Source organism: Oryzias melastigma, linkage group LG11 (assembly GCF_002922805.2).
Source record: "Oryzias melastigma strain HK-1 linkage group LG11, ASM292280v2, whole genome shotgun sequence".
In the NCBI taxonomy this organism is placed as follows: Eukaryota; Metazoa; Chordata; class Actinopteri; order Beloniformes; family Adrianichthyidae; genus Oryzias; species Oryzias melastigma.
Genome location: NC_050522.1, coordinates 2,368,797 through 2,386,952, shown reverse-complemented (window position 1 = coordinate 2,386,952; position 18,156 = coordinate 2,368,797). Strand labels below are relative to the sequence as shown.

At 39.4% G+C, this 18,156-nt stretch overlaps 1 protein-coding gene across 4 annotated transcripts in view; it reads right to left on the bottom strand.

Moving 5' to 3' along the window:
* Positions 1-4,561: 4,561 nt before the first annotated feature.
* The window catches only part of slc66a2 (solute carrier family 66 member 2), a 36,041-nt gene continuing 22,446 nt past the window's right edge, over positions 4,562-18,156 (bottom strand). For 3 of the 4 annotated variants that reach the window (XM_024257945.2, XM_024257946.2, XM_024257947.2), the window contains one exon: positions 4,562-6,095. In XM_024257945.2, the coding sequence (XP_024113713.1) occupies positions 5,885-6,095 (211 nt within the window). In that variant the 3' untranslated portion in view covers positions 4,562-5,884. Of the gene's footprint in view, positions 6,096-17,599; positions 18,007-18,156 lie in introns of those variants that run through there. The other variant, XM_036214287.1, reaches the window with a different exon arrangement.

Below are 18,156 nucleotides of genomic sequence, written 5' to 3'. Positions count from 1 at the left end.
CTTCACAATCTACTGGAATGATTGTATTAATGGTTGAAAAGTTACAGTAAGTTAAAGATTTTATATCAAAGCGTCACCGCCAACACCTCAGGTGTTAAAGGGTTAAGGTGGTCACAAATTGTTCACCCCTCCCAAAGGAAACTCCCTACATTTGTGGAGAAATTCTCATTTTTCAAACCAAACAAGAACAGTTGAAGAAAAATGAACAAACTATTCTTAAAAATATAAAACTGTTGATGAAAATGGTGTTTTTAACATGTTCTGGTGGCATTTTTCTAATGATGGAAGACATAAGAAAATGATCTGAGCTGGCATCTGGCTCAGAGTTAGACATCTGGGAAACTTCAACATTGCTTTTGCCATTTTTTTTCCAGAGTATGTAGTCAGCCACCAATTGTACAAGTTCTCCCAATTAAAATGATGAGAGAGGCCTGTAATTTTCATCATTAGTACACCTCAACTATGAGACAAAATAAATGTAAAAAAATCCAGAGGATCTTATTATCTGATTTTTTATGAATTTATTTATAAGTTGTGGTGAAAAATAAGTATTTGGTGATCTATTAGCGTTGAGATTTCCGTCTCTAACAGACCTGTAACTTCTTCTATTCTCTGGGAGAATGTCCTGTGGTCAGATGAAACCAGAACAGAAGTTTTTGGTAAGAACTCTACTGTTGGGAGGAGAAAGAATCCAAAGAACACCATACCTACTGTAAAGCATGGGGGTGGAAACATCATGGTTTGGAGCTGTTTCTTAGCGAACAGACCAGGACGACTGATCCATGTAAAGGAAAGAATAAATGGGGTCATGGGTGGTCAGATTTAGAGTGAAAACCTCCTCCCATCAGCATTGAAGATGAAACATGGCTGGGTCTGTCTCCATGACAACCATCCCAAACACACTGCGGGTTATGAAGGAGCGGCTCTTCACCAACTGACCGGGTGACGGCCGCTGCCTTCAGGCCTGGAGAACAGCGTAGCGTCAGAGTTAGGAGTATTACAGATCCTAATTCCTAATGCAGAGCTTCATTTTTGTCCAGTTACTTTTGGGAAAATGTTGCCCCTCAGTAACAGCAGAGTTGGAGCCATCCAGGTGTGTTGACGACGCAAATCAGACATTTGAATATATGGAGCAAGTTGTAATATCAGAACACTGAATTAACTGAATAAACACAATACAAAAAGGCTTCAAGAAAGAAGAATGATGTTTTGATGATGGAGGAAATTCCTTCTCTGTTCTGGAAAATAAAGTTACGTTGAACACTGACCTGTGTGGACTGGCTTTGAAAGCGGTTCTGGTCCCGGAAGACGGGCTTCTTTGGCTGAAAAGTTATTCTTGGATTCTTGGGGGAAATGAATCCTGGTTCACATTAAGCAAATGAAATGTCTCCAGTCTGAATAAACACAGAGTTACAGATGATTCATAGCTGCTGTGATGGATCGAACCATCACATACTCACAGCTCAAACTGATTTTCTTGATTTGTTATTTTAGCAAAAGGAAAAAGACAATAAAAAACAATAATATTTAAGATCATTGATAAATCTATTTAAAAACAAACATATGCAGATGATGTCATCTTCTTTATAATTGCTCCTAATCATAAATGGACATTTTAAACATATTTTTAGTTGAACATAGTTTAATATCATTAAACATTTGATCACATCTCTGATGAATTTCTGAACCATATGTTACATGGAGCGCACACATTGATATTAGAAGGACATTTTCTGTTTTGCTTGTCTAGGTAAAGGTGTAACCAGAGCTGGAGCTGACCTGCATGCAGACTGTACCATGATCCACTAGTGCTGGGGGAAGCTCTGCTGGTTTGGTTTCAGAAGAGTTTGGTTATAGTTGAGTTGTTATGTTGTTTGTTTACCTGTTTGTGTTTCAGATGGTTTGATCAAACCTTAGATAAACTGCTCTGTGGCTCCTCATGTTTGGTTAAGAGTCTCAATCGATGTTCTTGGTTTAAGTTTGCTCTTTTCCTGACCCGATGTTTAATTTCAGCTGTTCTTCAGGTAAAATATAATCCCCTACTCTACTAAACGTCTCAATGTCCAGCCGCCTTTCTGCTAACGCTAACTTTAAAAAGTCACGTCTGCAGCACTGATGGAAAACACGAGTCTGTACAACAAATCCCAGAAAAGTCTTTAATAAGTCATGATGTCTGCAAAAGTTACAGCAAAGAAACAGAAACTTTCTCACAGACCTGCTAAAGTTTATACAAGAAGAAAAAGAACCCTCAGTTTGGAAAACAAATACACAAAAAAATGAAGTCAGAAATGATTCAAGCAGACTTAAAGGCAACTGATTACAAAATAAGAAAATATATAAGAAAATATGGATGTAAACAGTCACAAATTCAGTAATTGTGTAACGTTGGAGTCTCAGTCTGTTTCAGTCCATTTCTGCTGAGCAAACAGGTCTGAAGGACAGAACCAGGTCTGCTCTGCTTTCAGGCTTTCTGGTTCCTCTGACAGCTTCTGATCTGCTGCTGCACTTCTGCACAAAACTCTCTTCTTCAAAGAAAACAAAGTGGAACCTGCTCTAAGAGACAGATGCTGAGAAAATATATCAAAAACAAACACTTAGAAAACTCAAACTGGCCTGTTGAAGGATGATAAAAGACCTCCATGTGTTGATAGAACATTAGGTGAGATTTGGCCATCAGTTCTTCATATGGACTCATAAATGCTGTAGAGCTGCTTCTCGTTATTATAGAACACTATTTTGATAAACCAGAGTTCATGTAAGAACTGCTGCTGCTTTTCTAAAAACCGGAACCAGATCTCTTGTTGAGACTCACAGGTGGATGATGAAGGACCTGCTGGATTGTTGGAGAGTCCTGAGAACTGAGGAAAACCCTTCAACTACCTTTACATACAAGAGCCAACCTTAAATGGAAAAAAAGAACATTTCGTTGTTGTTTAGGTGATGGTTGTGATGATCATAAATTGTACTTTTGTGGGCTGGACAGGTTCAGGTTTCCTCGCTCTCAGTCCTCCAAGTTTCACTGCGTCTTTTTAAGAGAACGTTTTTTCTGTGAAACAGCTTTCTCCATAACTACGAGGAATTATCCAATTACTTTATAACATTTTTTATAAACAACATTTTTGAAAAATGGAGAAATCTGGTTTAAATAATTCAAGAATTTAATAGGACACAATTTTCTGTGAACCTGTGTAGATTTTTTTGCATTAATATAAGTTTCAAATGTAACCTAAGGTTGAAAATGTCAGTCAGGACCAGAGCAGGAAGACTTTGATCTCTTTAACCAGTTTCAGTCGTTTTCTCAGAGATCATCAATAAAAAGTGTCAGAGGCAAAATGATCTTATAATCCGCATTCAATTTGGATGAGGGGCCCCTAAACTACGGCCCGCGGGCCGGATCAGGCCCACCTCCACATTTGAAACGCCGATGGAGACCCACATAGAACGTGACTTTTTATTCCACCTTCTACAGTCTGAACTATGATGGAGAGGAGAGAATATTTATTGGTTTAATAATGATTCACCTTTTCTTTATTTCTTTATTATTTTTCTTCTGTATGTTTTTTTGGATGTTTGTAGTTGTTTAGCTTATTCAGCTATTAAAACATTCAGCTCTTTTTATGCTAGCTTTTTAGACCGTTTTGGCAGTTACGAAAGATTTGAAGGATATTTTGGGGTTTAGCTAATATTTTAGCCACAGGCTAGCTGTTTTGGCAAATTTAGGATTTTTTTTGTTTGGTTTTTTTGTCTAATTTGAAGTTTAGCTAATATTTTAGCTTCATGCTAGGTGTTTTGGCTAAATTAGACATTTTACCATTTTTTGGCTAATTTGGCATTTAGCTAATATCTAAGCTACATGCTAGCTTTTTTGGCTAATTTAGGCTTTTTATTCAGTTTTTTTAGGCTCATTTAGAGTTTAGCTAATATTTTAGCCTTATGCTAACTGTTTTGGCTAATTTAGAAATGTTTTCAGTTTTTTTAGGCTAATTTGGCATTTTATTCATTTAGCTTCAGCATTTTCAGCTATCAGCTTCATTGATTTTAGTTATCAGTTTGAGCATCTTCAGCTATCAACTTCAGCATCTTCAGCTGCCAAATTCAGCTTCCAGCATTCACACTAGCATTATCACAGGTAATGCTATATATCTAGTTTTTAAACTGTGTTAGTATTATTTTTTTCTATGAAGATTAGAAAAAATGAATTATTTCAAATTTGGCTATTTGTGCTTTCTGGAAAACCGTAAATGTTTACATTTAGGATGTGATTGTTACACTTTTTCTGTTAGCCTACAAACCGATCCACATCAGACATTATGTGGCCCTCACAAGGAAAAGTTTGGGGACCAGCTTTAGATTATGGTTTTTAAGACTTGGTGATTCAGATGGATTGTCTGGTTCTGTTTTATGGAGCTTTTCTTTGTCCCTCACTGACAGAAGCTTCAGTCTTTCTACTGAAACACTTTCTGCTGTCACATCTTCATTTTTCTACTCCTGGATCGTTTTTGTTTTGGCCTTTTCACACGTTTAAGCTGAGAGGAACTTTATTGAACCCAGACTGCTCAGATTCTGGTGCATTGTTTTAATCCCTCCAGCAGAAAATCTCACATCACACATTGTGAATTGTAGTTCTTACTTTTACATCGCTCTTCATCAGGGCTAGCCTCAACGCTGCATGTTTTCCAGCTCTCCCTGGAACCTAAATCAGGTCAATCAGGATGTGGGATCACTTGAGTCAGCTAATCAGCAGCAGCAGGCTGGTCAGGGAGAGCTGGAAAACAGGCAGGTCGAGGCTCTTGACCCTGCCCTACATGGTCAGGGTCTTCATGACATATTCAAGCTTTTCTAATCTGACAAACATGTGTTCTCTCAGATTTTCAGGCCAGCTTTTATTGGTGGTCACAGTTTAACCCTTTAACACCCTAGGCGTCACTGAAACACAAAATCTTTAACACACTACAACTTTTCAAACGTAAATACGATCATTCCAGCAGATTTTGAAGGAGAAAAGCCATTTTTCTCCTTCAGAATCTGCTGGAATGATCGTGTTCACAGTTGAAAAGTTACAGTAAATGATATAATATTAACACTGGAGCTCCGGAGTTAAAGGGCTAAATGATGGCTTCCAACCTCAGACTTCCGGGAACTCAGCTGAGGATTTCAAAACCAAGACTTTTTTCAGTATGTTTTCAGCTAGAAATAGAATTTGATGATTCATTTATTTGACCATGTCTTACCCTGTGGCTATGACCTCCATTAATAAACACTTTGTGATGTATTTCAGAAGTGCCATTTAAAAAACTTTACGCTGTGCTGCCTCTGACTAGACACGCCAGTGTGAAGTTCTTTCAGAAGTGAAGTCACTGCAGGAGCACGAGGAGCCGGAGACCCAAATCCACTCACGCTGATGTGGTTCCGGCACTTACAGTTTTTGGTTTTATTGTTGGGAAACATGAAGTTCCATGGTTGGGCCCATCCCAGGACTTCTTGATCTCCAGCTGCTGTATAAGCACATGATGTTGCATTAAAGCAGAAGCTGCAGCTTCACAAGGATGAAGGAGGAATGCTGCCTTCATCATCAACTGTTGTGTGTTATTACCAAGTCCATTTTCATGATACTCATCAGCACACTTTTGTAAAGTGTAAATATTTCTAGTCATATATTTACTGGACATTCAGGCACTCATGTGCATAATATTCGATTCCACAGCCTGCATCTTCAGGCGTGTCTTTGCATGGAAAATGTCTGTAGGATCACGAGGATTTTAAATGCCCTCCAGGACATCAGTGTTTTGATACAGGATACATTTCCTGGTGTAAGGACTGAGGAAATGTCCTGCATCGTGTGATTGGACAGGAGCGCCATACATTCCTAACTTAAAGTGCATCCTTAGAGGGCTTTGGCGCTGCTGGTGTGGGAAACGGTGTGGGACGCTGGCTTCTGAGGGTACCGGCTGTAGTAGTAAACCTGGAACAGGATGGCAAAGTCCACAAGAACCTGGAGCAAACCACAGGTCCAAAACTGGACCGGAGCCTGGGTAAGCAGGAAGTAGATGGTCTTAAAGGTGTCCCCGCTGGTCCACATCAGCACCATTTTCACACTGTTAGAGAGACAAAGAACAGTGAGGCAGGTTAAGGTCAGTTCAACATCTATGCAAATCATAGAAAATGCTTTATGAGGAGAATGCTTGTGAAACTGTTTTTTGACAGAAATAGAAAATAAGTTAAGTCATATGTTTGTGTTTCATCCAGTTAACCCTGGTTGTCCTTGAGCGGTTGGGTTGTTTCCTCTAACGACCACTAGAGGGCGCTGCATCTGAGTATTAGTATTTGTTACTGCAGAACCAGTGTTGCCCAAAACATGGAAGAGAATCTGATTGTTTTCCTCTTAAACTTTGATATTTTTCTTATACACATCAAAAGATTAGTGTTACTGTATTTATTTTATAGCTACGCTGGGCTTGGCGGATTTGTTCTGAAACATCAGACTTTTCTCCCAAAAGTGTGACTTCTATAGTTTTTTTTCTTCTTGATAAAACATTTTTTGCTCTTGCGACTTTTACTCTGGAAAATACGGTAATCCTCTATATGTGCCTACATTTAGAGTTACCAGTAAATTAACAATGTGGAATAATGCCATTAAAAAAAGACTAACAAGCCATCAAGCTAAACAGATTTCTGAAATGACATGTACCGTATTTTCCAGAGTATAAGTCGCAAGAGCAAAAAAAGTCTAATCAAGAAGAAGAAAACCATATATAAGTCGCTCTGGAGTATAAGTCGAACTTTTAGAAGAAAAGTCTGACGTCCACCAAGCCCACTGTAACTCAAAAAAAAAAAAAAAATGAAAACAAAAATACTAAACCTTTCTTCTGCCACTGTCAGTAGCAAATACTTAAATCCAAATACAGCGCTGTCTAGTGGTTGTTAGAGGAAACAACTGCTAAAAGACAACTGGTGTTTACTAGGAAAATAAATATATGAGCTTATTTATGTTAAAATAAATAAATAACTAAATAAAAACACAAATAAGTCGCACCCTTGGCTAAAATATGAAAAAAACTGTGACCTATACTCTGGAAAATCAACAACACAAACTTCATACACATGAAAGATCTGTAGGTAATACAGCAAAAACGGAAAGTTTAAAATAACTCTTAATAGAGGGACATCTGTTACATCAAAGGGTCGCATCAACTCTGAATGGGTCAAAGAAAAGACTCTAAACAGTCAAACCAAATATCCATCAAAAATACTGGGAACACAAAGACTTTAATCAGGTCATAGAAAAACTCAAATTGGAGCATGGCAAAGACTTAAATCGGGTCACACTAGACTTTCACCGAGTCATACCAAAGACATCAGTCAGGCAATGCCAAATAATCTAAATAGGACACACCAAAGACTTCAATTAAAACAGTGATCGTGCTAAAGAGCTAAAGGCCGCACCAGTGCAAAAGTAGAGTGGCTGACCTCTGATTGCAGGTTCAGTTCCCACCTGGCCTGCTCCTGTGCTGAAGTGTCTTTGGGCAAGACACCAAACACCATTGATCAAGGTGGTTGGGGCCAGTGCTCAGTGTGTGAATGTAATATTACCACTGTGGTGGATTCTACTTAACTTGAACCCTGTGGCTGCAAATGTAGTGGCTTAACTCAAATATTAGCTCAGGTCTTGAGAGGTTAAAGCAAGGCAGAAAAAAGCTATGGACATATACGCCATTTACCACTTACTAATAGTATCATACCAGCGACTAAATAGGTTAAACCATGGACCTGTCTGGGGAATCAAAAACTCTTCTGGGAACATATCAAAGACTTTATTCAGGTCATAGAAAAGCTTTACAGCAAGTTCTAAATGATTATGCAAAATGTGTTTTTCTATATTTTATCTAAATACTCAATCCAGCATAATTTTGAAGTTACTAACCATTAGAGTAAATGTTGAGTGTTACTGAAAAAAGCTCCTAAATATAACAGTATTTTTCAAAAATAAAAAACCTTCAAATGTTCCACATTAATACACGACAGAGTTTCACAACATTTATAGATCCTAAAGAACTGAAAATGGTCATTTGTTGAATCTGCTGCATTAGGAGGTCATATTACTGAAATCTAAAGATATTCCAATCAAAGACATCTTCATAGGTCAAGTTAAATTAGAACATAGGACCCTTATTTTGGAGCAGCTTCACAATTCTTGCATTTATTGAACTTGTGAGTTTTTTTAGAGCTTCTGCTGGAATTTCTTTGCAGGATGTCAGAATATCCTCTCAGAGCTGCTGTTTGGATGTGAACTGCTTCCATCCTCACAGATATTTGGTTTGAGGTTCTCAATAAGGTTTAAGTCAGGGGAGGATGGGACCACACCATCAGTTTATCTCATTATGCTTGTAGCACCCAGTGATGCAGAGGTATTCCTGCAGCATGAGATGATGCATCATCATGGTGAAGATGATTTTTGTTACAGAAAGCACGGTTCTTCTTTTTGGACCACAGAAAAAAGTGATTAGTCATAGACTTCACCTACTTTTCAGAGGTAATTTTCACACCTTCAGGATCTTAAAGGGGCTGACCAGCCCAAACCATGACTCCACTACCTCCTTGCTGATGTCACAGCCTTGATGAGACATGGTGGCCATCCACCAACTACTACTCCATCCATCTGGACCATCCAGGGATGCACAGCTCTCACCAGTGAAGATTTGAACGCGAGTCTTTGGCCCAATCTGAATTCTTCCCTTCTCCCTTCCCCCTTCCCCTTCGTTTAGCCCTCCAAACGGAGAAATATGAAAAAAATGGTCTCACATTTCGGACATCACTTTCATTCAATGACATCACCCATAATCTCCGGTCCACTAGCTTATTCAATTTAATTTATTTGGGTTTCAAATATTATTGGCCAAGATTTAGCTCCATACATCAGCAGCTTCAAAAAGGCTGCTTCTTAAAATGGTGTTTGAGCAGCTGCTCTCTAATCTGATGGATTTGTCTGCAGAAACTTCCCTCATTCTGTCTTTAACTGCACCAACCTGTGTGTGTCTGAATTAGCCACAAGTCTATAGTACAATGATCATGCTTAAGTTTGATTGAAATATCAAAGGTTGGCATACCTTGTTCAAAGAATTCAGCTGTTTCACTCTTTTCTGCAGCAGGTCATTTTTCTGTCCCACATTGTTAAAAATGTTGGTCTGCTTAATAATGTGGAACATTCTCATTTAAAGGTTTTTCCTTTAATTGAACTCACCTGGAAAAATAATGATCACAGGAGTCTGAGACTGATGTCAGTGATCCAAAGATCCCGGAGATACAATCTCATCCATGAGTTTCATTCAAAAACAAATAATTTGATCTTTTTTAACTTAAATACAATTAGTAAAATAATGTGGAACACACTGAACTGGCAAGAACTAATCAGTTTGTAGCAAGACTTGAGCTGTAGGAATAGTTCTTAAATGGGAACTTGGCGTTGGGTCAGTGAAACACAAACGATGATCCTCTTTGAGGCACTTGCTCTGGCTTTCACGTCCTGTGGGACATTTTTGTGGATGAACTCAGACCGCCTCTACTTTGCTGTGTTTCCGACTCGAGGCGTGCATCTTTGATTCCCAGATAAGTGATGTTGTTTCACGTCCCACTGAACAGAGGCACTCGTGTGAAATGAGAGAAAACGAGCTCTTTGGAGAAAGTTCTTCATGTCACACCAGGAAAAGCGGGAATAGAAGTTTGGACGGATGAGCAGGGGAAAAGTAAGCCCTGGAGTCCAAATACCTAACAAACCCCCCAAATAAGAAAGACTTTTTATGGGAAGATCAGCTTGAATTCTGCTGAGCTCAGAGGCGTTTGGCTTTTCTGTGGAAGCAGGGATGCATGAAGGCTTTGCTGACAAAGCTCGGCCTGAGCCAGCCGTGTGTCTGCAGCCATGTTTGCTGGTTCGGTCAGCCAGCATCTGAGTTACAGACTTTTCTACTGCAACGAATTTATCGGCATATGTTATTCAGAGACATTTTATCCACGCGACACTGCTGCAGGTACGATTAGATCTGCTATAGTGACTCCATCTTGACCTGAATGAGGCCTCTGATTAGGCTGTTTATCCTGACTTTCAACAGTCTTGCCTGACTGCAGCAAATACAAGTGATTACTTTTGAGCAAGTGCACAGTATGACTCCCCCGTCAGTTTCACCTGCTGAGCTGAATCAGAGGCTGACATCTCGTTAACTGTGTTCCCGCTGCACCAAGGTCTGAACAAAAATCCTTTTTCAAAGCAATAACTAACTTACTATGAAGGAAAATGGAAAAGCAAAACGACCCCAGATACTTTCTGCTTAACCCTAACTACGCAATCGTTTCCTGGCTGGTTCTGAAAACCCTGCAACAACATTACAGTGAAAAAATGGCTGTGTGTCATAAGACCAGAGCAACAGAATCGGATGACCCACTCCATCATGCTACGAGGTCACAGCGTCTGTTATGAAGCTGCTGGTGTTAATAAGGACACTTCAAACTGAAAAGTATAATATTATGTAATGAATATTTTCATCAAAATAAAAAAAAGAAAAATTTGAAAACACTCCAGAGGAAAGTAATTCTGGATTATTTACGATGGGGCAAAATAAAGATTACCAATGAGCATCTTTGTGTGACAACGTGTAAAGTAAACGCGCCTGCTGCTCAGGAACAAACCCAACAAAGTAATGATCAAAGAAGAGAAAAGGCCACGAGGCCCTCACACTGTTGAGAACAAAGAAAAGAAGATGTTTTGATCAGGAGAATTTCTTCTGAAGCTGCAGTCATTAAAAAAACTGGAGGAAAACACCTTTCAGGGAAACAACAAATGCTGCTAAAGATATGCCTGCTATAGGATTACCTCGACACATCCTGTGGTGTGAAGATTGTTAGACACCAGCAGGAACTCGATTTGCTTCTAGAAAAATCCTTGGTGAATATTTGCGGTAGATGCTTTGTGAAAAGAGGCATGTCCATTATCTGCATGCATCACTGTTGTGATGTAAACACAACCATAAACCAGATAAACCACAAACCTAATCCTGACTGCAAACACAGGCAGGGGTTTTGAAAAATGAATAATACCCAGAAAAGTTGCATTACCTGTGATAATGCTAGTGTGAATGCTTTTTGCTGAATGTGTTCGCTGAAGAAATTTACTGTGATTGCTGAAATTGCGGAAAATACTAAAGCTTTTGCAAAATGCTTAAGTTGCTTAACGACTTCATGTTGCAGAAATTGCACAAAGAATTTCTTGTAAAATTGCAAATTACATAATATTTTGAAATGTGTAAAAGGTATGAATACCAAAAGTACAATCATGAATGTCCTGAATGTGCTGAAAGTTAGATATAAATATTGCATTGTTTCAAAGGTGCACACAGAATTTGAAGAATTTCTTGAAGAAAAAAAAATTGTGTAAAATTTAAAAAAAAAGCAAAATTTATGAATACTAAAAGTGCAAGCTTGAATGTTCTGAACATGCTGAACGTTTTGATACCAATATAGCATACATTTTTAAGTGCACATATTATTTAAAGAATTTCTAATTTCTATCGGGCTTAACAAAAATTGATTAAATCGCGTAAAATTAAAAAAAATATATATATATGAAAACCAAAAGTACAAGCATGGATCTCCTGAATGAGCTAAACATATTGGTACCTAGATTCCTGAAATTGCTCACAGTCTGTTTTTATGAGTCAAAAACGTACAGAAAGGAGCTGGAGAATCACTTTAGATGACACAATTAAAAGAGGTTAGCATCTGAAACAAGGAACTGTTTTTCACAAAAGACAAAGTCGCCGTAAAGCTTTGAATGAATGAATGAATTAATGAATGAATCATCAATCATAAATTGATCACTTAAAAGGGAGTTAGAGGAAGCAAACTTATATAATCCCATCCTGGTTCAGTTTTATTTACATAAATTATCAACATCCGGTTCAGGACTTTATATCAAATATTTATACCCTACAATCATAGATTCAGGTTATTAAGGATCGTTAAGATCAGTGATGCCATTAAATCCACAGTATATTTATTTATTGGACTCGTCTTAGATTCATATCAAAGACAAGTCATTTATATTAATCAGTAAGAAAAACTAAATATTCTCAGACGATCATCATCAAAAACAACAATAATACGATCCCAAGTTCCTTTCTTTGGTAAAGTTGAGTCATGTCTCTCTGTCTAGTAAACACATTATTTCAGAGTCTCTTTCGTATGGACCTGTCAGGAGCTTTTATAGTCTGTACATCTACAGGTGTGGAGCAGCAGCATGAAAACAGGAAGTTCCTATTTGTGCATCGTAACCATTAGGATTGGGGCCAACCGGTGGCCACCAAACGCTTTGGACCCCACTCAGTGTTGGGCCATTAGAGCTGACCCCACCATCACCACCTTCCACCACGGAGGCGTTTATCTGGGTAGTTAGAACCTAAAGAGTATTTCTGTCTGAAATCTTTGGGACACATGAACAGTTGTTGGCTTGTGGATTGATTTTATAGTCGTTCTAGTGTGTCAACAGTCAAACAGTTTAAATCATTGCGTCAGAGCTGTGCTATTAGGTTCAGCTGAGTCTGAAGTTTCTGCCAAAAAAAACATCAGAGAAGAACAATAAGAATCTTACCAGAGAAGAAACCTTTGAAAATTCAAACCTGTGACAAAGTGAGCAATTTCAACTTCAACAGGACACAATTAGTGTTGTAGATGTCAGACTCCTGTTTGCCTGATTGACTTTAATGAGGATAGAATCCACAAACCATCAAGTGAAGCGTCCTTCTATTCTATGATTCTAACACTACGCAGGTGAATCAGGAACGTTCTCGATCAGGGGTCACCAACATGGTGACCCCAAGGACCACACAAGGTGTCTGCGGGTTTCTTCTAAAAATAGCACAACTCACTTGTGAGCTGCTATTTTTTTAATTACACTTGCACAGATTTAAAAATTAAAACGTCTAAAAAATATATTCATGATTCATGACTTTAGATAAGTTTAGGTGACCTCTGACCTTTGACCTAATCCAGTTCAAAGATTATTAATTTTGTTATGTAGCAGTCATAATGTTAAAATGCTGCAGATTGGGTCATTAGCTCAAAATGTGACAAGATTTAATTAAATATATTGATATTTGCTTGTAGTCATTGTTGATAATTATGGTGAGAAATCAGTGTCTTTACATGGAGGAGTATCATTATTCATTATTAATAATGTATAACTAAAGGCAAACTGAGCAAATTTGTTATTTCAAACTGGTAGCCCTTCATATGACTCAGTACCCATGAAGTAGCCCTCAGGTTCAAACAGGTTGGTGACCCCTGATTTAGATCAGCTAAGCTGATGCTCTTGAGATTTTCCTGTTTTTTTTCTCCAGCTGTTTTCCATAGATTGTCATCCATTTAGACTGTCATTGAAAAACAGTTAAGACAATCTGGATGAGAATGATCTGAGCTGAAGTGGATTATGAACACTGTAATAAATCTAGCTCTGTTTGATGTGTTCCTGCCTTTTGTGTTGCATCTTGGGACATGCTTGTAAAATGGCACTTTATAAAAACACTGAATTGAGCAGAGTCATCTTCTGTTGACACAAGCTTCGTCTCCAAGGTAATAAAAGAACTTTTGGAATTAAATAATTTCATGAACGGCTGGCGCAGCGGGCCAAAGTAAACCTTTATAAGTCAATAGAAATGCTGTGCCTCCAGAGCGACATTTGTATTGATTTCTGAGCTATCTGGTCTCAAAAGTTGTGATGTGGTTTGTGGTGACGGCAGTAGAGTGCCTCTAACTCCCTCTGAGGCTGTTAAACGTCTCCTCTGCATGAAGAACAGCAGCCGCCAAGCTTCATTTACAGAAAAATCCACTTAACATCAAAGCTTCATGCAAGGACCCCTCAAAACCCCAATCTATCTTCAATCTGTCCAACACTCTTCAGAATCACACACATCCGACATCCTGAGCACAAAAACCCATTCATGTCTACTTGCCTTTGTCCCGCCCCCCTGAGGCATTACAGAGGCGGTGTGGATCCTAGCAGCATACGATCTGGTGACATTTATACGATGATGTGAGAATGTAATAAAAATAAAATAAAAAAAGGGAAATGGAAGTTTGAAGAGAAACTGAGACAAGACCTAGAAAAAGCAAGAAGGGATGGGGCGGAGTCTATCATCCTAACCTGACTGACAAGAACATTAATAAAAGCAAAGACCTGCAGCCAATTTTTTGGCTCTAAAATTTTTTTAGTTTCTATCTAAAGCCATATTACAAAAACGTAGATGTTTCTTATAATCCCCTCACAAATCCTGCCTTTAGTTTCATCAAAAATGTTTGGCTTTTCTCGCCTCATCCACAGCAACCCCTCCCCACCGGCTTGTTTTCCCCCCATCCGTCCGTCCGTCCGTCCTCTCAGTCGGATGCTTGTTAACTTTGAGGACAGAGACCCTCCATCCTCTGCACCCACCGACTGCGGCATAACGACGATCAGCTGCAGGATTTGTGTTTGATCAGCTCCTCTGCTGGTTCCCTAATAAGAGCAAGCTCTGAGGAGGACGGCTGAACAAGGCACAAACATGTCTGCATACCTGTCACCTTTTCAGAGACAAGCAGGGGGACAGAAGGGATGCTGAGCCCTGAACCACATTACTGTAAAACAACACTGGCTGTGTATTCTGTAACGAGAAAACAACCCCCAGTTGAATACTTCTTCAATCCTAAAAAACAACTAGAAAATGCTTTGCTTTTGAATCCAACAAGGTGCAATATTTTACCATCAATGAGATCAGACCGCTGTTAATGGAAAACCATCTTCCTTGAGGTGACATATTAGAATATTTCCACTTTTCCTTGAGCAGCAGCCTCTCATGCTGGATTCAAATCATCAGGAACAGTTACTGCCACCTAAAGGTCAACTTGTAGAAAGCAGCCAAAAGAATTTAAGGGGAAAGCCTCTTTACAGACCCACTCCAATGAAAACTAGAAAAGTTGCCTGTGATAATGCTAATGTGAATGCTTTTTGCTGAAGAAATTTGATGTAATTGCCGGAGGGATTTGCTGAAAATGCTAAAGCTATTTGCACACTGCTAAAATTGCTAAACAACTTAAAGTTGCAGACTTTGCATTAAGTGCATAAACTGTTTGAAGAATTTCTTGGAAAAAAAAAATCAGTAAAATTTAAATCTGCATAAAAGGTATGAACTCAAAATTAGCCCAAAACCTCAATAGATGCCAAATTAGCCAAAAAAAAGTCATCATTTTCCTTAAATGTTAGCTTACCTCCAAAAAGCTAGCACATTGCTAAAATACTAGCTTGACTAAGAATTAACCCAAAAAACCTCATTAAATGCTAAATTATCCAAAAACATTAGCATGTTGCTAGATTAGCTAAACTCAAAATTAGCCTTAAAACCTCAGAAGGATTGAGTCCTAAAGATGCTCAATGCTTTGATACTAAACTTACATTGGTTTTAAGTACGCAGAAAATTTGAGGAATTGCATTATAAAAAATAACAAAAATCGTAACAAATGGCATAATATCTCTGCTCCATTCTGATTATCCACTATCAGACCAATGGATCCATGAACGTCTTTGTTTTCCTGATCTGAGCTGGAATCTGGATCAGAACTTCACAGCTGGAAAGCTTCAACATCGCTCACCATTTAGCCGCACGGCTAATGCTAGGTTGGGGTTGTAAGGGGTGTAAGCTAGCAGGAGAGAGTGTAGACTGATGGGAATGGTAATGAGGGGCATGGTTGCTCCATAGCAACAGTCCCAACCACAACACAAAGGGCGAGTTGCAAATGAACTGCTGCCGCTTTGCAGAAACTATGTCCTAGAAAACAACACGTTTTTTATTTTGAGTAAAAACAGCAGAATCATATTTAAACACTTTAAAAATGGATCAAAAGATGATTGGGACTTTATTTAAAAGAGATAATTTGTTGGGTTTTGATGTTACTTTTGTAGCAGATTTGATGCAGACTTTGAGAAATAATCAGAAAATGGTTTGAGTGTCAGCATGCTCTTGTGGGAACAAGAGAAAATATGAAATATCTAATCAGAAAATGAGACTGATTTGATCTGCCTGGGCAGGAGATGAATGAGTGCCGATGGAGAGGACGAGAGGAGGCGGCTGGACAGATGTTGGGCTGCTGCTCGGGTCCACAGCCCGGCGCCGGGCCTGCTCTGCAGACCTGCTGCCCCTCCGAGTGTGTGCATGGCGGCAGACGGCGGACCGTGAGCATTAAAAGGCCGGGCCAGGCGGTTTGGATCTCCTCTGGGTTTGATTTGCTGCTCACTGTGCTCCTCTGGCTCAGGACCATCAGAAAGTGGTCACAAACACCCCCCTCTGACATTTGCTCCAACACAGCAGAGATGGTTGGTGGATCCGCTGATCATCATGACACGGCTGCTGCAGAAGGCAGAGCTGACAGAGACCAGGACCTTCATCCCAAAGCAGAACAATTGCAAACCTCTGGGGTTGCGAAAACACAAGCTACTGCGAGCAGAAAAAAAACACCTGGGGGGTGAATTAACACGAGCTTCACCCCCACTCCATGCATAAAAGCTGCTCTGCTGGTGCCTGTTTGACAGCAGAACTGCAGTGTTTAAACACTGCTGACATCCCGAATGTTTCATTCTAACTTTTACCTTCACCAAAGTCCTTCTTCTACCTTCTGGGGAGGGTGGACAGCTTCCTGCCACCAGCTGGAAAACTGTCAAAGCCTTGAAGCCTTCCAGCAGCACAGAAAGACGGCGAGGAGGAGAGTCTTCCAGCAAACAATTGGAAACTTTTCCCCTTTCTTCTCCTCTGGACTGATTCTCTGCCTAATCCTCATCTGACAAAGGCATCAAACATTTTCAAGCTGAACTCGTCTCCAGCTGCCTGACCAATCAAAACTGTAAACACAAAAGATTGTTCAATTGAAAACTAAAGGCACTGCTGTCGCTCCCTTTGAGAGTTTGGTGCTGCAGCCTTGCCGACACTCGTGCACGAGCGTGCACCACAGACACCTTGAACGGAGAGCGGAGGTAAAGTAACCTAGCAACAGCCTGTCAGACTCAACAGTTTGTGCACATCCGGAGGAGAGAAGACAAACAGAAATGTCCTCCGTGTTCCTGTGAGGCTTGCTGTGTCAAACGGGACGGCTGCACACTGCTTTGGATCATTAAAGTGAACGGTTAGATTCCACATTAATAATGAAAGAAAAACAATCATTGTCAAACCGCTTTAGAGCCTAATTAAAGCAGCAGCGAAGCTTCCAGCAAAGCAGAATGACAGCTGAAACTGTCATGTAACAGGGGGAGGCTGCACAGCCCGCACTCAGATGTGGATTTGACCTCTCCACTTTCATTCAACCCAAAACCAACTAATCTAATGTTAAGTGCCAACCAGACGCTCTAAATTACAAAATCAGAAAAATAATATTAAAAGCAAAAACAGGTAAATATATATATATATATATATATATATATATATTTTTTTTTCTCTGATCATTTTTGGATCAATTTTTTCAAAGCAGTGCCAGTGCTCTTTTCATTATGATTACGTAGTTTTTAGCCAAAAATGAAAACACCTGTGTGGTTTCCCCTCCCATCACCCACAACTGAGAGCTCTCTGTTTACATGCATTGAAAATTTACTTACATGCCCTAAGAATAGCTGGATAGAGGTTCTGTTCATTTAACACTGGAACCTTTCTTCTCCAAACAGACCTTTGCTCATTGTGGTTCCATATGAACCGGGTCGGTCCACAGAACTTGTTTCCAAAATGCATCAGGCTTGTTTGTTCATTTGAGAATTTTAAAGGTTGAATTTTGTGGTACAGATGTAGAAGAGGGTTTCTTCTGATGACTCTTCATATTTCTACAAGTCTCTCTCACAGTAGAACAGTGCAGCCCAACTCCAGAGTCTGCTGGTCTTTTTGGAGGATCCTGCAGTCAAACCCGGGTTTGGGCTTGTATTTCTCACAATCCTGCAGCTGATCTGTCTGAGAGAATCTATGGAGAGAAAAAAAAAAACTAACTCTCATTGGTAACTTATTTCACGTCTCACAAATACGTCTTTGAGTGATGCGTTCAAATGTTGGGTCATCAGAGTTTTCCTATCAGCCACTCTAAACTTAAGGGTAAATGATGGAAATAAAGTCC